The following is a 27,940-nucleotide window of genomic DNA, read 5'->3' as shown; positions in this document are numbered from 1 at the left end:
TACGAAGTGTTGTTTCATTGACATTAGCTTAAAGATGCAGTAGGTAAGACTTATAAAACTAACTTTCTGTCATATTTGCTTAAACTAACCCTATGTTCCAATAGAACTACATAAAGCAGTTAATTAAAAAAAAAAATCCACAGCTCCCTGTTCATTTACACCAATCAGGGCAAGGGAGGGTGTCTAACTGCGTGTCAATCACTGCTCATGCACACACATTCATTTTCCCTTGTGGGGGGAGGGGCTTAGTAGACCGTTTGGCCTCTAGCAGAAAGGGGGGGAGGGACTGAGAAGTTGTTGATGTTCAAATTCTTTGGCTAAGTCCTGGATCTTCACAATACTACCTACAGCACCTTTAACTGTAATCAATAAAACAGCACGGTAGAAGTGACTGGATTTTCTCTTTTGAACCATAGAATGTAGACTGTGTGACCATTGGTTTGTGGACCGTTGTCTTGAAGCCTTCAGTTTGGCAATTTGGTCCTTGCCATCTTGTTGTTTTTGTAACCGGACTTGACAATTTTTGGACGAGAGGGTGGAGCTGGGAAAGCAGACACAGCCAAGCCAGTGTTGTTTATGGTTGCAATGGCGCTGCGCTAAGTTAAAGAGGTAAAGTTGCTGATTTTTAACCCTTCGGCAGCAAGTCATCCAGTGGAGATTTACCAGCGGGTAAACGCTGACCTCTGGGTACTGCCGCCATTCATCCCGCAGTACATTGAAAATGTACAAACTTTTCCTTAAGTTCCAAGCTAACGCTAGCAGTAGCTAGCTAGCTTGGTTAGCAGATTGCTGAACAAGACAGTTTTAGACGACCAAAATGTTCCAATTAACTTTGATGAAGTGAAAACACACAGTGAGTTGAAGTTCTTCGGTTCTTCGTTAATTCTTAAAGTTTAAGACGAAATACCCCAAAACAAGTTCACAGCTATTTTAATGTACACAGTGCCATGGAAACGCCTCTGTCCTGATTAACAGCTCGGTGTGTAGCCACGCCCTAAACAAATCCTCTGCTTCGTACTCACATACGTATAGCGATCAAGATTAACGTAAAAGTAGTTTTCCTTTAAGGTAATAAATCATGTGAGAAGTAGGGTAATTTGCCCATAGACTTCTATAGAAACAGACTTCTTTTTGGAACCAGTGGAGTCACCCCATGCTGGAAATTAGATAGAATGCAATGTGTAAGGCACTTTTGCAATGGCTTTACTTTTCAGGCCTGAAAGATTTGTGTTTTGAACACAAAAAGTCGTACTAATAATTATGGGAGAGCGACAGCATGACGGCTCACGCGTTCTCTGGCTATTTTTCAGGTTACAACGTCTGTGCCCTGAGATAAACAAAGTTCAAGTTTGGGAACGCGCACCGCGTGTCATGCTTGTTCTTGACAGAAGCAGATCTTGCCCTCTGAAGTATATATATATATATATATATATATATATATATATATATATATATATATATATATATATATATATATAATATATAAACGCATATTTGCCTTTGAGCTGCCTGGAACACAAATGAATGTAAACATCATTCAATATCTCTATTCACAAGCATGAGGAGCACACTTTGGCCCACAAAAAATCTAAGATACGACTGGCTTTCATGTAACAAACCACTTCATACAGTGTTGTGTTGATTGATTGTGAATGCTGAATGAATCTTGTCAATTATCAATTAGGCTGACCTAATCCTCTGCCTTTTCCCAAACAGAGAACATTTATGCCTGTGGAAGACAATATTAAATTACTGCGACAGCTGACGCTTCATGTGTGTCGCAAACCGAGGACATGGGTGTTAGCTTGCACCCGCAGAAGGATTTCAAATTCATGACACCTTAGTTGGAAAGTATTTGGGCCGTTATTTCAGCACGGTGTCAGAACACTTTATTTTGTCACCATAAATCAACAGTGAGCCCCTAAACAACAGGCTTATTTCTCAAGCGAGCAGCTCATTCCAAACTGCGGAGGGAGACTGTGACTCTGAATAAAGTACTCAATATGGCACAAGTGTTTACATGGGTATCAATATTTAATCAAAGTTAAAGGCAGCTGCAATTCACAGAGACAATGGATAGAGTTTATATGGAGTGACGTTGCTATCAGCCAAACAATTTGTGGAGTTTGCATGACTTCCTTGGCACTTAAAGGAAAAAGTAAACAATGACATCAAATCAAGGCCAATTGGGATTCTGTACCCTGAGCCTGTACACAATAACTAAATCTTGCATTACAAGTGATGATGAGAATCACAAGATTCTGTATCATGTTTAGTTAATTCATCACTCACTTCTCCCACTTCTATGGCAACTAGGGCCGAGGACACTGATGTCTACTGTCAATGTTATTGTTTGTCAGGCTGAGTCAATATGTGACGTTTCAATCCAAGCCATTTGGACTTTGTTAAAGCTCTGACCACAGCCCTTACACATCAATCAAAGGAAACATTGTGAGCAAATGTGTCCCCTGTTATAATTGGATGCAGCCCTTTTTTCAATCACACAGTGACAGTGTTGATGTACTGGAAAACTGTTATGCAACCTGCAGCGAATCATTCTGTATGAAGAGGGAATGTCTGCAATATGAAATCCATATGAATGTTTGAAAACCTATTCCAAGTTACCATAAAAAAAGAAAGAATCTTCTAATAAATTGCTATAGAAAATTGTCACCATCTTTCTCTTCCTTCAGAGGAGGGATGTGAGGCTTGGCTAGGCTACTGTCTTCTGCATGGGGCTCCCTTCTCTCCTCTTCTCTTCCAAGACTAAGTTAAAACAGAGCATCAAAATCCCAGCTTTAATAATTGAGTGAGAGACTGCAGGGTACTCTGCTCAGGCCTTCTTGATATGAAGAGTCCTTAAAAGATGCATGGATGCCTCCCCAGAGGGAGATGGAAGGGTTTCATGGAGCTGAGGCTCTGTACACTTAAAGATTATGTATGCATCTGTTAAAGCAAGATGACCAGAAAAATGCTCAGAGGACCATTATTCTCCACAGAGCGGTTTGAGGGATGGGAACCAAGCTGATAAGATACTATCAATATTCATGCCTCTAAATCAATTATATCCCCATGTACTTCAAATGCAAATCATTTGGCAAGCAAATTCAGAGTGACTCTGCAGACTGCAATAATTGAATGCGGGATATACAAAGCTAGGTAAACAAGCACTTAGACACAGACTTAGCTTTAGAGGAAGAGCGATAAGAATTCCAGTAAACATAAATGTGTCAGCTTTTTACAGCAAACACATTCAGGGGTTTCTAGTTAACTCCAGCAACCCTGCTGGAGCTCGGGCTGTCTTTAAAATGTTATCTCTGACTCAGATGTATCGCTTTCTCCTCACTCCACCATTAAGGCTAGAGCCTAAATTATTGATCCCCTGCCTTCATCAGCATAGCAGTCACGTCTGAGCGCAGGGGATCTAACTCTGGCTGTGTCCCCACGCTCCAGCCACTGAAATAATTAGGAGGAGTTCTCATTAAGGGAGAATGAAAGGTTGAGAAACAGAGGAGGGGAGAGCAGCCTGAGGGGCATTCTGGGTGTTTAATGTCTTCCCGTGGGCCTCAAGATCATTCTGATCAAATCCTGAGGCTGTGTCTAAAGACGACAGGTCGTGCTGCAGAAAAATATGCATGCTGTGTGGACACACAAAAAATACATAAAGACATCAAGACAGAAGAGTGATGCATAAATAAAGATGCTGCACTGGGCAAACAAATTAATAATAAATTGTTAGGATTGGGATCAATAGCATCAGTGCATAACCTCAGCTATATAAATAAGGCAAAAAAGACTACCATGCAGTATGTTTAGCAAATGTAGTAGTGTGAATAAAGTGGAGCAATCCCTGCTCAGCTTGTTTTATTTTAGCTCCTGAGGGAATCCACAGGGCGTTGGGGCCCCAAGGTAGTTTCCTTCTTAACGCTTAATGAATCATACAGCCAAAAACTACACTGTGTCAGTATGTGTGCATGTATGTGTGTTTGTTTGTGATTGTGCTGTAAATGGAATGCAGAATGTTGACTTTGAACAGAAAGGTTGAAAGTTAAATGAATAAATTGTACAATGGCAGCATAATGAATATTTGATTTGTAACTATTTATGGAAGCTAAAGACATTTTAGAATGTATCTGCTAGAAATAACAATGTGCTATATATGCCAACACTACACATGAGCAACAAAACACCTTTGATTTGACTCAGCCCAAGATACATGACTAAATTAGACCACAGAGGCAGCAATATGGAGATTTCCTCATTCATTTTTCAACATAAGAGCGCTCTGCAAAGAAATTGCATTGTCATGTTTCATGTGGAAGGAAACACTGAGCAAAGCCTGTAAACTGAGTTTGCAAATACACCAACTGAGGAATTTGCATGCTACAGTTACATTCATGCCAAAATGGCTTTTGCAATGGCTAGTGAAGTCCATGAATCTTTTTGTCACTTGGTGCTTTCACTGTCGGCTCGCCTCACGCTGAGACTCTTGAGCTTTCTAAGTAGCTCAGTGTCGAGGCCACACCCCTCGTTAGTGGGGAGGGTTCATTATGCAAATGATCCTGCTGGAGCGGTATCAACGAGGCGCACGCTCCGTTATCATTTTCTGCCGCCGGGGTTCTTCTTCTCCCCGATCGCTCATACGGAATCATGGCCTAATAGCATCCCATTAACATAATTGCCAACACAACTAGTGTTCCGTGTCTCAGAGCCACTCTGCTGCTCTGCCAGCTGAAAAAGAGAGAAGAGGATGGCTGAGGGTGAAGATGAGGGGGGGAATTTTTTTTTAATTAAGCCAATGCATTGGCCACTCCCTCCCAAAGTAAATGTCTGTATTTGTTTTTTTTCCTAAAGAGAAGAGGGAAGAGCTTTTGTTTTCAAGAGACCTTGAGAGTCTCCCTGTGCTCCTGAGAAGCAGTTGAGGTGCTCAATATTCCACTGATGAGCTCACAGCAGACACCAGAATCATGTCTAAATCCAGTCTGCCAGGCAAAATAAAATCCCCATTATTTTTTAATTAATCCTTAATTAAAATATATTACAAAGATGATTCCGCAAATCTTTCCTAATGTGAAGATGCGGCCAATTCAAGCATTACACGTCTTTAATTAACACAGCACATTCTTTCAGTCTAACAAGCCTTGGACTTTGAGTGCCATGTGGTCCAAAACACAGCAGAGACTGTGGAGCATATAGAAGTGCTGGGGAGGAGGCCCTTCAGACACTCCAACAAAACAACAGATTGCCATTTTGGTCACTAAGGACGCTCCACAGGAATCTTTTGTAGCTGTAGACTGACGGGTGTACAGTCAGTCAGTCCATTAAGGCACTGCAGCATCAGCTACAGTGGTGAGGGGAAATAGTTGCAGCAGGGAGCCATAATCATGTGCAGCGCTCCTGCATGCTGCCATTACCACGCCCCCAGCTCTCCTCTCTGCACAGCCACCCGTGTTGCTCTGATGAATTGATTGACACCATTTTCCATCTTCCGGTGCTGTCAGAGAAAGAGAGAGAGCCACACAGGGATGCCTGCTCCTCTGACACTCAGGCAGCAGTAGCACTGTGGTCACTTCTGAAGGGTCTCCACTGGTAAATGGAAATATACTGTATAACACAGCACTGACCTCAATATGCATCCTGTATAATCATAAAGTAGCTGATATTTTAACAAAAGCATGCTTGCTATACATATGCTAATGTAAAAATGATTCAGATTCAGATCAATACAAATGTTGTTCACATTGCACGTTTCCCAGAAACATAAATGCTCATCACAAAGGCTCCATCAATATAGGGTAAATGTAAGAAATCTGCTTCCCTACTGCAGACTCACAGCTCAATAACACGTCTGGCCTCGTTACGCTTATCACAATGACAACTAAATAAGCACAATTAGCAGTCACCCAGGCATCCTCACCGCTGTTGATTTCATTTCCCAAATTATCGCGGAGGTCCCACATGTTAAATGCAACAATTCTTCATCAAGTAACGCATAATAATCACACCAATCATAAACCAAAAGGAGGGTTAAAGCAGCATGTCGACATCAGAGACAGCTCTAGATCAAACTCATTTTTACAGCAGAGAGGTGCGTTTGTCTGTTGTTGTTGACTCATTATCTAATTATAAGATTAAAAGTTCATTATGCTCATTTGTTCTCCATGGTCTGGGGCAAAAGCAACACTCTCTCAATCCTAACTGCTTAAAACAAATTGCTGCCCTAAATAAACTAAATAATCCAACAGAGGGACATACATGCAATAAAAAAACATACACATATAAACAAGAGCAAGTTCCTCTCTTTTCCCAGGCTGTTTTAATTTGACACCTTGAGCTGGGGTAAGTAGGTGGGGAGTGAGGAGCCGCAGAGGAATTCATTAGGCGCACCACTGCAGGGTCCTGGCTCCGAGCGTTAATGACATTGGAGGATAGGGAAACGAGACAGCCCAGACGCAAAATGAAATAAACATGAGGACTGTCAGTTCTGACAGCACCAGTAAAGGGGACAGAGTCATTTGGGCCAGAGACCTTCAGCCTGTAAGATCAGACCAGACGGCTTATGGACCAAAACAATATTAGAGGGGGAGCACAATCACCCTCACTAGGCCTTTAGATTCACATTGACAGACACTGTGTGTGTGTGTGTGTGTGTGTGTGCCAGCATTGATCTTTCTGTACTTCACTCTTCATATCATTAAAAATATCCATCACTTGGCACTCCTGTAGCATTCAGATACACGACTGCAATTTAATTATTAATGTCACAGCACCCCCCACCCTCCCCCCCACAACTCATCCCATTCAAACTGCACTCTTAATGTGGCTGCTGAAAAATATTAAATTTACAGCAATCTTAGTCTGGCTTCACCGTAGATCAATTTAGATGACTACAAAAATAACACACAGAGAGAAAAAAGGGATGCTAGCCACAGATTATAAAGACACAGGGACGAGAGGGAGAAAAGAGTACATTAGTCATTTGGCTCTCACTATTTTTTGTGTTATTTCTTTGAATAAAAATGTCATGCACTGGCAGGTAGAGCAGCAGCTAAATATGGACAAATTTGCTTAGAAAATGACATACATTTAGCATCTGTCTCTGTGTCCTTCTCTCTTTTTGTCTCTCCATATACAAGCCAGTTATAAAGTGAAGTTGCAAAAAAGATTTAACCGAAAATTAGTAACTTGATTTTGAAATATCCAAAAGCCATTTTTAGTTTTGAAGCATTTACATGGTGTTACATTAGCTCAACACATGTACTAGCTACAAGAGACAAGGCATACTTTGTAACTTGTAACCGGATCTCTGTGTTTTGGAATTTTGTCCCACTACATGTATGTTTCTGTACAGTATACGTATATCTAACAGATATTGGCCTTACTGATTCTTTCCTGCAGTCATATCTGAGCTGTATTTGCTGTGTTACATTAATTTACGACTAATGCAAACTTTACGCTACTGCTGCTTTACATTTAAAGACTTAAAGACTAAAGACGAAAAGACGAAAAGAGGAAATAACACATTCTTCCCCTTAGATATGAAAAGTAAATTATTCAGCAGTAAAACAGACCTGTGCTTATATGAATACACTCTAGGGTTTTTCTGCTACAGTGTTACTTAGTAGCTTACAGTTGCTAATGTTGGCTAATGTGGACATTGCTTTGTAACTGGCATTACTGCTCAGGTCACTTAACTTAAGGATTCTTCTCTACTTGTGTTAATGTTACATTACCTTTTTGATCCTGTAGTTGTCACTTGTGGCCGCTGTTCAGCAAAGGTTACAAAGACTCTTTTAAAGCTTTCCACGAAATGCAATTTATTTGTAACTGAGATTAGCAGTGCTTTGTTAGCAATGCAAATGCTCAATACAATAGGTCTACAAAACAAGATATTTTTGGTTGATTTTTTCAGTGGATCCGTTTTACAAATGGTTGCTACAACCACAGCTTGGCTCAGCGCTTGTGTCTCCAAACTCCAACTGTACTGTCATTACACTGCTTTTATTTTGAATAAGATGAGCAAATAAGAATTCCTCATGAAATTCCTGATTCCTGAGTCCTTGGGGCTGAAGCTTTGTAGTCAGAATATAACATGTTAGATTCCACCATGGCTGCTTTTGTACAGTTAGAAAAAGAGTGTTGTCAGCTAAAAGACATGGAGTCTATACAAAGAAACAACAATGCATACAAAGGAACAAGTAATTCTCCTCGAGCACGGCTGAGTATGGTTTGTGTTTGTAAGGCCTCTTCATGAGAGCCTTTCATCCCCGTTCCTCAAAGGACACAATAAAGCTGTCAGTCAGTGTGTCAGTCAGTCAGGACGCAGCCCCTGTCTGTAATGCTCTTGGACTGGGACAGTCTCCTCTGGTGGAAGCTCCATATCTGACATGAGCGCTCTCACACGCTGATGAAGCTGGGGTCTCTTGCGATATGGCGACTGTGAATGGGTGGCAGAGATGACCCTTCTTTCTAAGTTGCTGAGCTTAAAATATGTGGCTCCATCACAGCAGGCATCTGCCTGGATGAGCTTGAGGAGGGGGGTGGTGGGTTGCTGACACCTGTCTCTCCTAGGACGAGCCCGCCTTTGTGACGTGAGAGTCCGGGTTGGCTGTCGGGACAGGCCCGAGACAGATATGACAGGGCCGCTGACAAGGGCCAGGCTGCACGCTGGGAGCAACACTGCAGTCCAACACAAACAAGACTTCTGCTCTCTTCACTTGGCCTGCAGTGAGACCCACAGCTGGCAGCTGAGAAGCCTCAGGCAGTGTGCACTGAAAGCAACGCTGTGAGACACTGGCTTCTCAACAATGCTAATCACTGTTGCAATGCTGATCACTGTTGCATGGTTGGGCCTCCAAAACACAAACATAGAAAATCAAATGCAGCTATAACTGTATGTTAGTAACTGACTTTAAACTCAGGAGACACAAGAGCGCTATCCTCAGACGCCACCTAATTGTTATCAGGTCTGTATTGAGACAGTCTGAACAGAGGGACGCCCCCGGAGCTGATGAAACGTCTCACAAATAGCTGCAGAACCCAAAATGTTATGGATGTCTAGGTACAGTGAAGGGTGTGGAGGCACTGGCAGCACAACTAGCCTTGCTCACTGACCACAGTTAGAACAATATGAGTAATTGGCCTAGTTTCCCTTTTAATTAATCATGCCTCGCTGACAGCTACCTGTGCCACACATCATCATTAGTCAAGATGAGAGCAAGTCCCAGCTACATATGATAAGAGAGGAGGTTACACCTCATCAACTCATTTCTGTCCATTTATTTTTCACAGCAACAAAATAATCAGGGAAGAAATATTTACACCTGCATATTTGCCTTGTTTTACAGAACTGTCTCAGGACAATATAATTTTGTCAACTGTCAGAGATTTTGCTATATACCCTTTATGCCATTGTAGAAATACCTTATTATCTTTGTATTTGACCATTGCTTCTCAACCTATTTTGGCTTGTGGCCCTTTACAGCCTAGCCAGTTGACTGGTGATGCCTCGTTGAGGTTGTCAAAGATTTATGTTCTTTGACAACATGATTGTCTGACTGGTTGTGTTTCTTGCCTTGTCAGACTTTGTGGTAGCGATGCAGTTACTTTAGTAAGTATAATATTACCATAACAGACATAAATGAAGGGCAAAACCATTAAAATAAGACCCTAGTTGTAATAAACTGAAATTATCCTTTAAAAAAAGCATTCAACCCAAATCACAGGATCTAAATGACCTCTTTCAGCATCACTATATTCAATCCTTTCAATTATTTGGACAACCATCTGTGCGCCTCCCTTAAGCTTCATTCAGAACGAAAGGATGAATTTAATTAAAAGGTAACACACTGTCCACGGAATGCTCAACAGAAATGCACATGAGTGACAACAAAAGTCACTGTTCCAGTCCCTTTCTGAGAACTGATTCTCAGGATTTAAGAAGCCTGCAGATGATTGACAGCTTCATCATTATAGGGGCCACCCAACAAAAAGGCAGAAAGAGAGAGGCCATCCCCGCCCACTGAGCTGAATGCGTTTGGAGACCAGCGGTGAAAAAAAATAATCTTAAAGACAAATGAGAAGGAAAAAAATAATTTTCCTCAAACACACAGATTTATGTTGAGAATAACTGCTCCTAGGTAACTTCTAATTGGACTCATTATTTATCACAGTCAGTTCAGGTTTTACCTTCCATGCAGGCATTTTAACAACTATCCATATGTTGTTTAATGCAATGTATTTGGTCTTATCTTACTCATAAAGGGATAATTACCACTTTTATAAGGCAATAAATTCAGGATATTCTATACAGAGATCATGTACCCAGGATGAGGTAAGCACAATTAAACATACTGCAATATTGTCTCGCTTCCATTTGCAGAGGCAGGATATTTGAGGTGAGATAGACTATATGCATGTTGAAAGAGGGCTAATGGATATCATCTGAAACATGAAAAAAGGTAGGGTATTGGTCTGCCTGAACTCACACAAATAAATGTTCCACAGCCTGTGCCAACATAGTTAAAAAAAGAGAGAAATTTAGCAGTGTAAAATTCTCTACAAGCTATGTCTATATATAAGTAATTTGTATGGCATGCAAAGAGAGAGGAAGGAAAAGGGGAATAAATGGAGAAGTGGAATAAATGTAAGAAGATATAGGTTACAGGTGGAAAAGTGTCTCAAAAGCTCTGAGCTGGCTGACAGTGAATTTTTTGGAAGTCAGCATAGTACAAAGAACATTTGAAATGGCCCATTTAACAGCACTGTACTCCACTCCCAGCCGATGTCACCATTTGCATACTTCATATCAGATGAAGATGGATGGTGAAAATCAATGTCACTGAGATGAGCGTTTTATCAAGGTTACGCTATCCTCCAAACTTCTAAAACCTCTTTATCTCATCTCTGTTGTCGGCATATTAACTTATCAACACAATCTCTTTACACCAGAGGTAGTAGCAACGTGCATTTATTGGCAGGGATAGCAATGACAGGGTGGCCAGCTGGCTTTTAGAACGGCAACTAATGATTACTTTGACGATCAATTAATCTCCCAATTATTTAGTTTTGATTGATTCATAATCGTTTAGTGCATACAATGTCAGAAAATAGTAGTAGTGGTGATGCTTTTAAATTGCTTATCTTGTGCGACCAAAAACACAAACATTTGCACTGCTTAAATGTTCCAGCACTGCTGGTATTTAAGGATTTGACAATTGCAACAATGACCCCTCAAAACATAAAGTTTCCCATTACTACAACCTACCTGTGCCCATGTCCTCCATATAATCAAGGCAGAATCAGTGCTGTTAGCATGCTTACCATTTTTAGATCAAATAAACTGTATCAACATTTAAATTGTGTGTTATGCTGCATTCACACATTTACTGCAGAATGAAAAGAACAGGAAAAACACTGCACACATTATTCCAACCCCACTGCTAAGCTTGTAGCTACACCATATAAACAGCCTAAAATAGCTTCTTTTGTTGTGTTACATATTTGTAGTGGTTCATTACCAAGTGAAACCAAAAAACAAACACTGTATAGCTCCTTTAAATTAACCGCATGTAATGTATTAGTGTTAATATAGGATTTAATTTTGATGTTGTTGGGGATTTCCTCCTCTGTGTCCCCACTTTTGGGACAATGTGTCTGACTCGAAATAAAAGACCTATATATTAAATGTTAAAATGGAATTATACTGATCCTAAGCAAGAGCCAAACTCACAAGCCCTAGGGCTGGGGATATTGAACCCGAGTGGACAATATTCAAAGTTTCAATTGCTGAAGCTGCGGCGGGGAGCTGTGGTCTTAGGTGCCTCAAGGGGCGGTAACCCACGAACACCGTGGTGGACACTAGGGCTGTTGGAACAAATACCGAAATTCGAATATAATTTGAATAGTAAAAAAAATCAATACTATTCGAATGCTGAAATTACTATTCGAATGTGACTTTTTTTTATAAATATGTTGGCAAACGTTAGCTAATCTCCCTCTTCTCGCCTTGGCCTACCCGCATGTGTCACTCATGTCTTGTCTTATGAACAATAACTTAGAGGGAGTAACAAACATAAGGCATTGCGAGGTCTAAGCTAATGTTATGTACCGTACGTTAGTACAACATTACGGAGCTAACGTTATGTACCGAGTTAACTTAGTACAAAGGGGATTGACAGGCTGCGGCTAGAAATCGTAACGAAGGACGGGAAATAGTTTTAACATGACTTTAAAATCGACATCCACCGAGCCAAAGTGCTTATGTTAACATTAGTTAGCTCGTTTTTGTTTTCTAACTGCGTTGCGAGGTATAGTAACGTTAGCGTAGTTGGGAGCTTCATGGAGACAGCTAAAGGTAATTAGAGTTAGCTTCAACTTCATATATTACCTTCGAATACCGTATTTTCCAGACTATAAGTCACACTTTTTTTCATACTTTGGCTGGTTCTGCGACTTATAGTCAGGTGCAACTTATATATCAAAATATATATAATTTAAATGTTATTTCATGCTGAAAACATTACCGTCTATAGCCGCAAGAGGCGCTCTGGGCTTGTGACAACTATATGCTGTTCCTAAAGACAACTGAGGAACGAGTCCACAGATGGGTGCTTGAACAACGTGCTGCTGGGAGAGGCTCGTCAACAGTGCAGTTACGTCTCCACGCCCTGGTAGTTGTTCTGTATTCTATTGTATAGTTGAATAACTGTTAATGTGTTACGTTAACATACCGGACACCTACCATATTCAGCCCCTTGTTCTGTGTGCTATTGTGTAGTTTAATAACTTGCCTTTCCAGATTAAATGTCTGTTCTTGGTCTTGGATTTTGTGAAATACATTTCTAAATAAATGCGACTTATAGTCCAGTGCGACTTATATATGTTTTTTTCCTCTTCATGACGCATGTTTTGACTGATGCGATTTATACTCCGGAGCGACTTATAGTCCGGAAAATACGGTAGCTGTATTCTCAGTAACGTGACAATCTGCAAGAAAAAGGTTGCTTTTAAACCACTAAAACAGTAGTAACAGCACAGTTTGGCTTGGTTATTACTGCAGTTAGCATCGTTTGTTACTTACCTAGTTTATGGCAAATCGTTTCGGCTGTACTTTCTAACATGATGTAATTGTGCTAACCGAGCACCGTAAGCCTTTACAACAATGCCGCTTCACTACACTTGTTGTTCTCTGTTGATTTGTGCTCGTTGTGGAAAATGAATGTAAACAAAGTTGCGTGCAGGTCCCCTCAAGGCCAGGCTGATGTCTGAAGTCACTCTAGTGGACAGAACGTGTAACAACAACCACATGCTTATAGTATATAGTGGCATTGACAATGCATAAGCCTGAGTAGTGTAGTACATATTATTTAACAGGCTGCAACTGAGTATTAAATATTAAAATATTATTTGAATAATCAAATCAAAAATCAAATGGAATTCGAATGGTTTTATTGAGGAATATTGACAGCTCTAGTGAACACCGGTGGTCAGGGAAGCCGTCCAACTGAAGGAGTCTTTCCAGGATATGTTATCCCAGAGGACTCCGCTCCATTGTCCCCTCACTCGCGAACAAGACCCTAAGGTATTTGAACTCCTTCACTTGGGGTAAGGACTCATTCCCTACCCGGAGTAGGCACTGCAGTTGCAGAGTACCGAAGGGCCCGAAGGGCTGCAGCCTCTGCCTTGAAAGAGGCAAAGCAGCGGGTGTGGGAGAAGTTCGGAGAAGACATGGCGAAGGACTTTCGGTTGGCACCAAGGTGCTTCTGGTGCTATCAAACCGTTCGCCACCTCAGGAGGGGGAAGTGGGGAACCATCCAAGCTGTGTACATTAAGGATGGGATGCTTTTGACCTCAACTGATGAGGTAATAGGGCGGTGGAAGGAGCACTTTGAGGAACTCCTAAATCCAACTAATACGCCGTCTATGTTAGAAGCAGAGCTGGAGGATGATGGGGGATTGTCGTCAATTTCCCAGGTGGAAGTCACTGATGCAGTCAAAGAACTCCACAGTGGCAAAGCCCCGGGATTAATGAGATCCGTCCAGAAATGCTGAAATCTCTGGGTGTGGAGGGGCTGTCTTGGATGACACGCCTCTTCAACATTGCGTGGAAGTCTGGGACAGTGCCAAAGGAGTGGCGGACCGGGGTGGTGGTTCCCCTGTTCAAAAAGGGGGACCAGAGGGTGTGTATCAATTATAAGGGTATCACACTTCTCAGCCTCCCTGTAAAGTATACTCCAAGGTGCTGGAAAGGAGGGTTCGGCCGATAGTCAAACCTGGGTTGAAGAGGAACAATGCGGATTCTGTCCTGGTCGTGGAACAATGGACCAGATCTTCACTCTCACAAGGATCCTGGAGGGAGCGTGGGAGTATGCCCATCCGGTCTACATGTGTTTTGTGGATCTGGAGAAGGCGTATGACCGGGTTAGGGTTACGGTTAGACCCGGGAGATACTGTGGGAGGTGCTGACGGGAGTATGGGATGAGGGGGTCCCTTCTCAGGGCCATCCAATCTCTGTATGACCAAAGCAAGAGCTGCGTCCGGGTTCTCGGCAGTAAGTCGGACTCGTTTCAGGTGAGGGCTGCGCTTTGTCACCAATCCTGTTTGTAATATTTATGGACAGGATATCGACGCGTAGTCGGGGATGGATTGCAGTTCGGTGGGCTGGGGATCTCATCGCTGCTCTTTGCAGATGATGTAGTCCTGATGGCATCATCAGCCTGTGACCTTCAGCACTCACTGGATCAGTTCGCAGCCGAGTGTGAAGCGCCTGGGATGAGGATCAGCACCTCTAAATCTGAGGCCATGGTTCTCAGCAGGAAACCGATGGAGTGCCTACTCCGGGTAGGGAATGAGTCCTTAACCCAAGTGAAGGAGTTCAAATACCTTAGGGTCTTGTTCGTGAGTGAGGGGACAATGGAGCGGGAAATTAGTTGGAGAATTGGCGCAGCGGGGGCAGTATTACATTCAATTTATCGCACCGTTGTGACTAAAAGAGAGCTGAGCCAGAAGGCAAAACTCTCGATCTACCAGTCAGTTTTCGTCATGACTGAACGACAAAGAACGAGATCCAGGGTACAAGCGGCCGAAATGGGTTTTTCTCAGGGGGGTGGCTGGCATCTCCCTTAGAGATATGAGAGGCTCAGTCATCCGTGATGAGCTTGGAGTAGAGCCGCTGCTCCTTTGCGTCGAAAGGAGCCAGTTGAGGTGATTCGGGCATCTGGTAAGGATGCCCCCTGGGCGCCTCCCTAGGGAGATGTTCCAGGCACGTCCAGCAGGGAGGAGGCCTCGGGGAAGACCCAGGACTAGGTGGAGGGATTATATCTCCAACCTGGCCTGGCAACGCTTCAGTTTCCCCCAGTCGGAGCTGGTTAATGTGGCTCAAGAAAGGGAAGTTTGGGGTCCCCTGCTGGAGCTGCTGCCCCCGAGACCCAACCCCGGATAAGCGGACGAAGATGGATGGATGGATGGATGTACATTTGTTTAATCAGTCAAGCATCTGAGTTTCAATACACAGATCTGTGGGATCACAAAGCATGCAGAGACTAAGTTTCCCTAGCAACAGACAAAAAGCCAGAGCCGGTCCACGTATCTCTAGACTGTCAGAACTTGTGAGCCCCGATCTATTCTTCCCCTCATCTCTTAAACTTTCTTTCTTGGGCCCCCTCTCTTTTTCCACCACAGGGAGTGTTATCTTCACACAACACATGCCAGGGTGGGCATGTCTCATCCTCATTTGCTCTCACGCGAAGCAGTACATTCTGATCCTGTTTCACTTGTTATTATTACTCAATGTACTTTGCTGACCCTAACTATCTTATATTTACCGCTTAAGCTAAACCATCTGTGCGTCAGAGTTTCCTTTATTCGGGGAACCACAGCACTGACAGCACACAGCTCTGTGCAATAAGCATACACCAAAACACACTTGGTCTCTTATGGAAAACTTTTACATTCTTATTATATGTATCTGCAACTAGTAAGAACATTATTCTACAATGTACAATAACTGTAACTGCCAGTGGTGGTTAACCTTGCAGGGCAGCTAGATTTCCGTGATGTCACGGAATAATCGTGGGATTACATATCACACAAGAATCCATCTTGTCAGGCTAAAACGTGTCTGAACTACCAGCCTACTGAACTAATCAGCGTCTGGTTAGGAGCTACTGGCAGCTATGGGCGTGGTTTACGTGTGTGTGACGGTCTTGACTGTTCGTTCCAAACAACAATGGCGGATGAAATAAACAGATGGTTCATGGTTCAAGTGCCTACCCTTTTCCAAACGGTTTACAATGAAGGCTTCTGTGTAACAAACCATCTGGCGCGTTAGGTTAAGTGGTGGTGCATTTGTAGCCATTCTTGCAACAGTTTGTTGACACCTCTGTAGTTACTTCACCGAGCGAGAGATATTGTTGGTGCCATAAATTCGCAACTTCGAATTACAAGCTGTAATTGTGGTCTAAACGGAAAAGATGTGAATGCAGCATTAGCCAAACTACAGAACATACCATTAAAATGTTAGCAAAAATTATGTCTGTTTGCTTTTCTTATTTGTGGAATCAAAGAAAAGAAACTAGTTATATATCTCTAATATATTATATCTAATGTCAGTTCTTATATAATTTTAGGTATGATTTTGTAACACTCAGTGGGTTTAAACGGATGGAGCAGTGACCCCCAAGAAGCTAGTAGCAATGGGCCCATTTCAACTCCACCTACTGTAGAAAATCCTGCCTCAAACACTGTTCAAATCACAACCTATCCAGCTCGGCAGTCCATGTTTAGTGAAACATCATTATACCTCTCTCACTATCAGGCTACAGAATCCTTCCCTTTGTCTGCATGATTAGCTACTGGTTCCTCATTATGTAGGTGAGGACTGAACTTTCATTTCAAGCCTTTGTGACTCCCACCTTTACTCCAGTCCACTAGTCATAAAAATGTAATGGCAGCTTTAGAGCACATAGGCCACACTGTGATCTAACGCGAATCACATGCTCAGGGCCTAATCCAACAGGGCAGAAACGGCTAGTGGTTACAGTTTGGAGGTCGCTAAGGCATCTCTGCATGTGACTTTCCACATGTTTACCCTTTCCCTCCTCACATCAGCCTGAAAGTGACTTCAACCGCATCTTCTCCTGGTGTAATGTTGCACCGCAGGGAGAAAATGTCAGACCATTTATAAAACAGGAAGAGGAGCTAACTACAGTAAGCATTAGCTTTTTCCTGAGGAGGATGTTTGCAAATAACAAAGAGCTGTCAAACTAACAGGTTCACAATAAAAGGCTTCCTTAATGCAAAGAAACACCAAGTTTTGTGTCTGTGATCCCTGCTGATGCTGCAGACGATCACATGCCACGTAGCTGGTGTCGGCGCTGGGAAGGCGTCCAAAACCACAATACATTTCTGCAATGGAACATTTGTTTGCTTTCAGGGGGGGCGCAGGGCCCCAACATGCTCCTACATTTTTCTGTCCTGCCACATTGCATGACAGTTTATTTTGGGAAGCGCAGGTTGGCACCTGAGACAAAGCTGACAAAGCACTCGGTGTCACTTCAATGAGGCCAGTTGGTGCCATGACAATGCCTCTGGCCATGCAATGCTACAAGATGGACAACACTGCACTGAATATCTTGGCAAAGTAGAAAAAGACGCATCAGTTGTTTGCACAATTTCATCTTCAGAGGGGTATAAAGCAACATGCAATCTCTAAATTTGAGACTGCTACAGGAGGTATTTCACCTTAGATTACTGGTCATCAATAACAACTGAACTGCTTTGATGGCCTGTTTGCCAGTTCAGGGTGTTTCCCTGGCTCACACCCAAACATGCTGGGAATAGATCCAGCGCATCTAGCGCCCATATTAAGAACATGGATAAGTGGATAAGACAACAGTTGGATAAATGAAAACCTGAAAGTAAAACTGAACTGTATAATTCATGATACATTTTCTTAATTAATTGCTTTTCAAAAATAATTGATTTCAAACGAATATAAATTTATTTTTAAACAATGTAGAATTGACTTTATTCGCGGTCACTGTGTCACTTAAGTGACAAGCTAACGTTACTGTAAGGAAGTTGCATTTTACACAGACGTTTATCTACAATTTTTCCTATATGGTGGTAAATCGAAAATGTGTCCTCAAGTTATTTGTCAGATGGTTTAGTGTTATATTTATCTGTTCCACACGGCTTGTGCTCCATTTTTGCGTCAGCATTTTACATCCAAGGCACCACCTGTTGAATTCATACACTGTTTTGAATTTTGAACAAACTATTACAGATTGAATATTTAATGTATTTCCATATTTGGACATTTCTGCATTTCAATTATGTTTAGAAACTAGGGCTGTCAGCATTAACGCATTAATCGCGATGCGATTAAAGGTCAAGCATAATGCGTTAATTTTTTTTAATCGTATTAATCGCATGCCGCCATTTATTAATTTATTTTCACTTCACAGGCTACTATTTTGCCGTACTTCCTTGTAACACATCCTGCTGCTGCAGGAATAGCAACACGGATTTCGGTGCCTCATTCTGGTGCCACTGATATGCCTGCACTCTGAAACAGACGTTACAGGCAACAGAAACATTGCTGCACATGACGCTAGTTAACACTACACTCGACAACAGCTAACGTTAGCCTACCACTAGCTAGTAGCTGGATTAAACACGGTTACAATGCTGACAGCTAACGCTAAACGGTGTAAAGTGTGACTGTATTTCACTGTAGAGGATTCAACACTGGGATGTAACAATCTGCAGCTGCTGTTGTCGGAAAAACACAGACGGTGTGTTCAATGAAAAATAATTTACAGCCTCGTGGTGCATTCAAAGTTGTTGTTAAATTCAAATGTGTGACTAGATTAAATATATAATACAAATCTTAAAATCAAGTTCATAAAGTCACTTTCTTTGCATTCATTTGATTCCCAATCAAGATACACTGGTAAGAATGGCTTTCCATTGTTAATATGTACTTAAAAACAGTTCTGAAATGCAAAATAATACAATTTTAATCATGTGATAAAACATGCGATTAATCGCGATTAACTATAGAAATTCAACGATTAATCGTGATTAAGAAAATTTAATCGTTTGACAGCCCTATTAGAAAAGTAATTGAGAATGCAGTTTAGTTGTATGGGAACAACATTTTTAGAAGACAGGGCTGGAATAGTGTAAACTACATTTACAGTTAGTAAAACAGACATTGTTAAATTTTAGGCATGTTTCTAATCGTCCCTCTGAGTGTGTTTTTATCACAGCCTGTGGAATGACAAAGAAATGAGAAGCAGCAGATGAATTGCGGCCTGCATTAGCTCGGCCAATAATGAGTCTTTGCAGGATGCTTAATGTTGGTCTGTGAGGAGGGCTGCTGGTGAGAGTCAGCAGATCTGTGGATGCCACTACTGCCAGTCACAGAAATCAAAAGAATATGTATGATACACTGATTTGGACTGGGATTGAACATTGCATATTTTCAGGATAAAACAAATAGATAAAACTCATGTGATAACTTTGTCTTAAAGCACGACCTTGTAGATCAGTTTCCCAGTAGTGGTTATTTAAAATGCTACTTTCCAGAAAAGAAAGTGTTGTATAAATACACTACCTGACACACACACAGAGAAGTAAACAGTGAATGCATATCATGTTTCTTATAATGCAGTGGCGACTGAGTGCAGATAAGATTACTGGCTATTTGGCTAATGACTATTTAAAAAATACACACAAACATACCCCCACACCCCTACATACACAAACATGCACGCACGCACACACACGCATGCACGCAGGCACGCACGCACACACACACACACACACACACACACACACACACACACACACACACACACACACAAACACACACACGTACTGTAAAGTGACAGAGCAACTGCTTTGCTGTGTTAAGTATCAGATGCAAATGAAAAGAGAAAATCTATCATGACTCTAATGTGGCCTGATAGGAGGGGGCGCACTCTCCTCTGAGGAGCTGAGCGGTGTGAGGAGGGTGATGTATGAAGGAGCTGGATGAGAGGTGAAAAGCGTAGCGAGACGGACGAAGGGAGGGGTGGATTGCTGGGAGGGAAGAGGGGTGGGTGGGGGGTGAGGGCGCAGTCCCACCAGACTCCTGAGAGCCCAGGGCAAAAGTGGAATAAATGTTGATTAGTGTTGATTTTGTCCAACGAGCACCCAGCAACTGACAGTGGGACTAAGCTGCAGCGAAAGGGAACCATTAATCTTGGTCTGGTTTAAGTAGTGTATATTAATTTGTGTCATTTCCACTACGTGGAGAGAGGCCTCTCTCTCCCTCTCTTTTTCTTTCTTCCTCCCTCCAGTGTTTGAAAGCTGTGGCAGTCATTTTAATAGTGAACATACAGTGGAAGCCTGGAGGTGGCGTCTGCAAGTAGCAGCGGGGGAAAGTGGAGGAAATGAGATTCCAAACACTACATTATGGAAAATGAACTCCTGGGGGGTTGGTATGGCAACCACATCCAAATGTGCCATTGCATGTTCAATTTAACGTGCATAACAAATTCACAAATCACAGACTTGATTAAATTCGTAACATATTAAGAAGGCCTGTATAAAAAAAGGCAGGCCAAACCTGCAGGGACTGAGATTGCAAAAGGAGCATTTAACAAGGTAAATGGCAGAACAGTGATATTTAAGCAATGCGTTGAGCACTGGAGTCGACACTCAGGTAAAAGATTGAGGCCCGTGCTCTTTTACGAGTCTACTTGGATCTTGCCTTCATTCTGTAATCTCCACACTGGCAGGGCTGCTTGGAGCCAAATGTAATTTTTCTACAAACTGCATTCCAGTGGCCTTCAGCCAAGAGGGAAAAAATCATTCATCAGTACAGGAAATTCTGAAAATATACCAGTTAAAAATATAAAAACAAGTGGCCGGGTTAGCTCAGTTGGTAGAGCGGGCGCACATATATAGAGGTTTACTCCTCGACGCAGCGGCCGCAGGTTCAACTCCGACCTAAGGCCCTTTGCTGCATGTCATTCCCCTTCTCTCTCCCCTTTCATGTCCTGTGGAATTAAAGGCCTAAAATGCCTCCCCCAAAAAAAAAAAAATATATATAAAAACAATATTGTGCTGGAAGATGAGAGGAGGCTATCACAGTAGAGAAAAAAAATACATCACATTCCGTACATGTGATGTCAGTGTTAATTAACAAATGGCAGCACAGTAAGATTCCTATAATTAAGCTCCTTAATATGATTAACATGTATCAATTAGGCAAATGACAATTTGCATAATGTATAATGTAACCACATTGTTCTATACTGTAATGGTATTAACACACCATTTACAATGCTGTCACTCACTGATGATTCTGTGATTATGATTCTGCATCAAATACAGTAAAAAGTCAGAACATGCCTTATGCTGGTTACTCAAAACACATTTCTCCCCAGTTGTCTATATCTCCGGAGCAGAATTAGCCTTCAGATCTTCCTCTCTCTCAGTGGATAATTAAGCAGAGAGATTGGGGAAGCAGCTATGGCAGTGAGCTTGCCATTTCCCTCCCCCCGAATGCTGCTGTATCAGCATCGAGGAGGAAGGATAAGAGGGAGACAAAAGCTGCATGTATCAGAGTCGTCTCTCTGTCCACCGAGAGACGGGCACGAGAGGGGGAGGCACAGCCCCGTGACAGAACGCTCGCTATCAGAGCCGACATATACATCGCCTCGTAATACAGACAAGCTAACATACACTTCTGTTACTTGGTGGTTTACATTTACAAGGAGTCCCAACAAGCCCAGAAAACCTTAATACAGATACTCCTTAAGATGGATTTTTGATAGGAATGTCAGTTTGAGATGCACGTTACCTCAAAATGAATTCCTTTTGTCGTCACATTACACAATAATTGACAGATTAATGGGTAATGAAAATAATAGTTAGTTGCTGCCCTTTTTATGCTTATTATTATTAATAATAATTAGTTGACTTGTCTATAAAATGTGAATGTCAGTCTCAAATTTCCAGAGCCCAAGTCTTCAAATGTCTTGTTTTGCGTAGAGCTGATTAGTGAATTACTTGAATTGTCAATAGACAGAAAATGAATTGGCAACTATTTTAAAAATTGACTAATCTTTTACGTCATTTTAAAAGCAAAAATGCCAAAAATGTGACGGTTTCAGGTTGTTAAATGTAAGAATTTGCTGCTTTTCTTGGTCTTACACAGTACATTGAATATTATTGGCTTTTTGGACTGAAACAAAACAAAGTTACCGTGGGTTCTAGGATAATGTGCTAGCCATTTTTCACAGTTTTGTAATGTTTTATAGACCGGACGATGAATTGATTAATTAAGAAAATAATTGGCAGATTATCCGATAATGAAAATATTTTCCGGTTGCAGCCCTAGTTTTGCCCTGTTAATATTCTAAATCCCAAAGATATCCAGTTTACAATGATATAAAACAAAGAACAGCTTGAACAGTTTGGCATGTTCATTTAATCATGACTTAAATGATTAATTACTTATTAAAACTGTTGGAGATTCATTTTCTATCAATAGGCTTATCAGTTAATAGACTAATTGTTTCAGCACGACACCAGATTGTACTACTTTTGAAATCCTACCTGATCACCATGAAGACTGCTTGGAAGTGTTTACGCAGTGACATGCAGGGCTGAGCTGCGTTCAGCCTCTGTAATACAAATTGATATATGCCAAGCATCTGAATGGACTGACAAGTCAATATAGTGTAGGCTTCCATGCACCTTCCATAATCAGACCTCTGGCTCATTTCATCCTGTCAAACATTACTCCGCTGCCCTCTGTAAAACACCCTATTTTCACCCTTCAAAAAATAACATTACATCACTCGGCTAGTCATTTTTATAAATGGAGGATCCCCTAGGCTTGAAACCTTACACTACACAAACATGGGCCACAAGAAAGCTTGCCTTTTGTCGAGGTTGAGAGGAAAAAAATTAAACAGCAAGTCAGAGCAGCACATTTACTGAGCAGCTCAGTCAAAGAGTGGTTTTGTTTGACACTGCCAGAGATTTATGATGTTAGTGAAGTGTTTACAGAGGTCAAGGCGGCTCATTTTCCAAATCAGTTTGTCAAGCATTTGCTTATCTAAAGAGGCCTTTTCATCAATCATAAAAACTGATGGTGAAGACCAAGAGAAAACAGTCCACCTTAAAAATATATTTTTTCATAGACAGAAAAATTACATATAGAAAGTGAAAACTTAGATTAAGTTGTATGATATTGTTTGATATCCCTCTCTTCACCAGCCTGTTTACTTACATTCAGTTAGTGGAAGGATAAGGTTTCATGGGCCAATAGCAGTGGAGTTAAATTGTTTGGAAATATTTTTGGAAAGTTTCTGTGAGAACCTCTCCTAACAGAGCACCGACTCTAACACAGAAATCTTTGTTCAACATTTAAACACATGAAGTACTATAATATGCTTTATATATTTTATGCTTTGTCTCTTCTTAAGAATGTACTATGCCACACACACGCACAATCATGCACCGTGTCTAAAAAATAGTATTCCTTTGAAGTAGAAAGACAACCCAAATATGCCTGGAATGAAACTGAGTAAAGACGAAGCGGATGTCTGTCAAAAAAAGAAAAAAAGAGGCACTGGTTTAAATAAAGTGTTCCTTCCTTGTCCTTTCCTCTCTGGTGTTGCTGCACCATTGTGCTTGTTTATACTGCACAATATTTCTGTGGGCCATCCCTTACTTCAGCCCAGTAAAAATACACAGACTAGGTCAGAAGTTCAGGCCCTAGATCAACACTGGCATTGTGTCCTGCAGGTGCTGTCAGCCGCTCCAGGGACAGCCAGGGATGGAAAATACACACAAGCAAACAGCAGCTCTATGGATACACACTGTCTCTGCACTCACATGGTACTTGGGACAAAGAAGTTACAGCGGCTCAACTGCAGCTCTGAGGAGTAGCCAAAGCTGTTGGACTCGGCTGGTCTACATGCACTCTAAAATATTTAAAGGTGGATCTGGGAAAGTTCCGCTGCTGGTACAAAAGGAGGAGACAGAAAGGTTTGTTTCCTTGGATCAGTTTTATCACTAGAATACTGAAATAATGACAATAACATAAAAACAACAAAGTTGCATGATTAAGCCTCACGCCTTAATGTAATGTTGGTAAGAAAGAAAACCTGTAAGCCAAATAATTTCTTTCACTTATACAGTGCCAACTTCATGATACTATCAACTTCCCAACATTAGAAAAGTAAAATAGCCCATGACCATCACAGCTATAATTTAATTTCTATAAATTAAGAAAACTCAAACCTAAACTGAAGTGAAAAGTACAATAAGAAATGAAAAAGGTCAAAAACATTGTTTAACCCTTCATGTCAGTCACTTTAATAGATGTTTAAATAAAATTTCCAAAGGAATCCAAACCACTAGAGGGAGCAACAAACTGTGACTTATTATTTATCAAGCCCATCATTAACGGACTAAACGTAGCAAGAGTAAAACGAAACATTTATATCATTACTTTTTTCCCCAATGTGTGAGTAAAAGGACGTTTTTTGAGTTGCTGCGTGGAAATCGATCTTTATAACACTGTGTTTTATTTACACTAAAACTGACAGCACTGCCGACATGTTGAGACCAACGGAAGTTAAAAAGTTTTTGAAGCACAATTTCTCCTAACTCACAATGATTTTTATATACCGTGGAATCAAGCCACAATAGCAAACAAACCTAGGATTAACGGAAGGCTTATTCAGAATATACGTTTTGTGTAGTGTAATTATCAAGTGATATTATAAAATAAAAACAAGCAATCTTAAAATCAAACCAGAATTAGAGAAACAGTTTGAACTGTAGTAAATGGGAAATGTTTCTCACTTTCTACACAAACTAGACAAGCCCCAGATCTCCTGTGTAAAGCTCCGTAAGCTGCACCTTGTATGCATAGTTTGCCAGCTGAAAGAGAAAAGAATGGGTGTGCAAGCAGGAAGAGGTCCAAGTTACTTTGTACTCTCAGCAGAGCCGAACTTTGGATGAACTCCGAGAAGCGCGAGGGAGTAAAACACTATGCATAACTGTGTCACTCCCCCTCCAAAAAACCTACCGAGACAACAAAAAAGAGGAGCGAGCCAGCAGGCTTCAAAAGGCCCCCTGCTCTCTCCTGAGGCAGTGGCCGATTTAAGATAAACTGCCCGGCTTGGGGATAGGCATTTAGGTGAACTCAATGAAAACATCCATGATAGCACCAGGAGAGGGTGGGATCACACACGAGGAACAATATAAACAGCGCCAGTCAACACCGCTACAAAAGGTCAAGTATGAGCAAGTGCAACTTTGGAGACAATGAAAACAATATCTGCTTCATCCTCCATCCATTCCACTTGATTTCATGGGGTTAGGGTTAGGGTTAAAAAGCACACAAAAAGCACTGCCTCTCGTAGAAAACCTGGCATGCTGGCAACTCAATATCTCAGCAGTGTAAGTTTTGAAGAGTGCTATAGCACATCAATCTAAAGACAGGAAAATAAAAGATGAGATGCACGCTATCAGTCTGAAGTGCACTGAATTCTGTGCCAATTTCAAAAATGTCACAGGGAAAATGATTTGGAAACATGACTTACGCCTATGTTACGTTATTTCTCTCCTAGCAATTATTCTGCTGACATGCTCTCTCACAACTGCTTTAATAGAGAGACACAATACAAAATAGAAAGAGACATATTCACCAGACTTGACAGTTAACTCACAAGGGGAGACATCAACGTGCTTGTGACACTTTTGCTCAATACTCACTATTATTCTACAATAGCATCAAAAAACCTCATTCATATTTTGACACAATAATTGATATCGCTTAAAGTAATTGTCCGCAGTTCCTATTGTATAATAGTTAAAACACGCAGACTTTATAGCTACATATGTCAGTGAAATGTATATGGTGAATTGTGTTGTGACTATCCAACATCAGGTTCTCCTGTATGAATTTGAGTCTGAATAGCAAATTAATGTTACCCTTTGATGATAAAATAGCCCACACAGAGCTGCATCTGGATTTTTCCGATGCTCCATTAGAATACTCTGTGCAGTATTTAATTCATTTAACCTGGTTAAGAAGACTTACAGTATTTTTCGTAGACAGTACAAGGACAACACAATTGGTTCTCTTATAATAGTGCAGAATTAATATGAACATACCTGTTTTTTCTTTGATTTCACACAAGACATTGAAAAGAGCTGGCTTCATTCTGTGACAGTTCAGTGCGTGTTTCCTGAAACAAAAAAGTGGCTTCATAATTAAACTACAGAAACATTATATCTAAAACTTATTCAATCTCTACATTGCTGGATAACAAGGCTGCCTACTATCATTTCTATTTTTTAGATAAATGTTACAGTACAATTACACAACTATAATAATACAACTATTTTCGAATAGATGAATAACAATTATCTATATATGTAGCCAACACATGTGCTCCAGCAATATTACATTTACCTACATACAAAGTAAAACATTGTATTTAGCTTTATATGTTGACCTGTCAAATTATACAATTCATATATTATTTTTTTTACCAACGTAATCAACGAAACAAAACATTTGAAATGTATAACTTTTGTCAATCAGCTTTACTGAATTTGTAGTGGATTACACAAGATGGATGCAATCTTGAATTGTATATCACAAGTAATAAAGTTGCATTGTATTTGCTCACCGCGCTGTTAACAAGCTGTAAGCCACTTTAAACTGTTACTCACCATTACATTTCCTTATTTAGAAAATAAAATATCAGCTATCATTTTTTTGATCTCGTGAATGCACCTTGACTGTTAAGGTGTAGGCTAAAGTGCGTTTAAAACATCCTCCGTGGGCGACACATGGCATGTCACAATAACATTCATACACTTTTATATTCTCTTTCAGCGGCGACTTATTTACATGTGAAGCAAACTAGTGATTTGCATGCCATCGTTGTTTTCCACTGTTTTATCGGCTTTTGCACAAGCCTGCCTTTGCAAAGCCCTTACATTTATAGTCCCATCTACACCGCATAGTATTGTAAAATTAGAAATTTCCATATATATTTTTTCTTTCCCCTTCTTTTTTAAATGAGTATTTAGTTTGCCGCCGCCTCCTCCTGACAGTGGACTGAATCGGAGCAAATCGTTACCTGGCTTGGGCTTCGTCCAGACTTTGATCCGTGATGGTCATAATTTGCTGTAAAATGTCTCCAATGTCCTGTTTTCTTCCGTCGCCGTCCGTTCCTCCGGTGCCTTCCTGCATATGCTGCGGCAGGCCGGGGTGCCCTGCCATGCCTACCCCCGTGTGAGAGTGCATCAGCCTCGTCTGCTCGTCCATCTCTTCTGCTTCTCTATCTACTTCTCTGTAATGCTCTCGCTGCTGAAATCCTGCAAAAATACATAAAATAAAAAAGGAGGGGAAAAATCCCGGATGTGTAATATTTTCGTCGCGCACCCGGTTGTTCCTCGCAGGGGCTTTTTGTAGCGGGGGTATCAGAAGGGAAAGCGGAGATACGAGCCCTCCTGCTCTCTGGCTGTCTCTCTCAGCTGGTCGGAGCTGAATGTGAAATCTGATCTGAACTGCCGTTGCCTTCACTGGAGTAGGGTGTGCGTAAAAAGAGATAGGCAGCTGGTTTCTAATAGCACTAAAATTAACCAGGACACGTTTTCTTGTAATGTTGCGCAGTGATCCAAAACCCCCTCTTTCTACCAAATTACAAAAAAGTGTCTGTGAGAAATAATAAGTGTGGATTTATTTTACTCACTCCATCCCCTTGCTTCCAACAGCATAGCAAAGAGCATGAGAGTCAGACTCCGCCTACGCCACATGATTGGGAATATAAGACTATTTAGCCCCACCTTGAGGTGCCTCTCATGAAACGTCGATCATTGGACTGTAAAGGTGGGATGCAGTGGAAAT

The 27,940-nt window shown here is 41.3% G+C and overlaps 1 protein-coding gene across 2 annotated transcripts in view; it reads right to left on the bottom strand.

The window, feature by feature from the left end:
• The window catches only part of LOC144523696 (pre-B-cell leukemia transcription factor 1-like), a 66,680-nt gene extending 39,229 nt beyond the window's left edge, over window positions 1-27,451 (bottom strand). For both annotated transcript variants that reach the window (XM_078259447.1, XM_078259448.1), the window contains exons 1-2: window positions 27,171-27,451; window positions 26,194-26,267 (exon numbers count right to left, since the gene is read on the bottom strand). In XM_078259447.1, the coding sequence (XP_078115573.1) occupies window positions 26,194-26,267; window positions 27,171-27,358 (262 nt within the window). In that variant the 5' untranslated portion in view covers window positions 27,359-27,451. The remainder of the gene's footprint in view (window positions 1-26,193; window positions 26,268-27,170) is intronic.
• Window positions 27,452-27,940: the final 489 nt, after the last annotated feature.

Source organism: Sander vitreus, chromosome 9 (assembly GCF_031162955.1).
Source record: "Sander vitreus isolate 19-12246 chromosome 9, sanVit1, whole genome shotgun sequence".
Taxonomy (NCBI): domain Eukaryota; kingdom Metazoa; phylum Chordata; class Actinopteri; order Perciformes; family Percidae; genus Sander; species Sander vitreus.
This window is presented reverse-complemented; position numbering and strand designations above follow the sequence as displayed.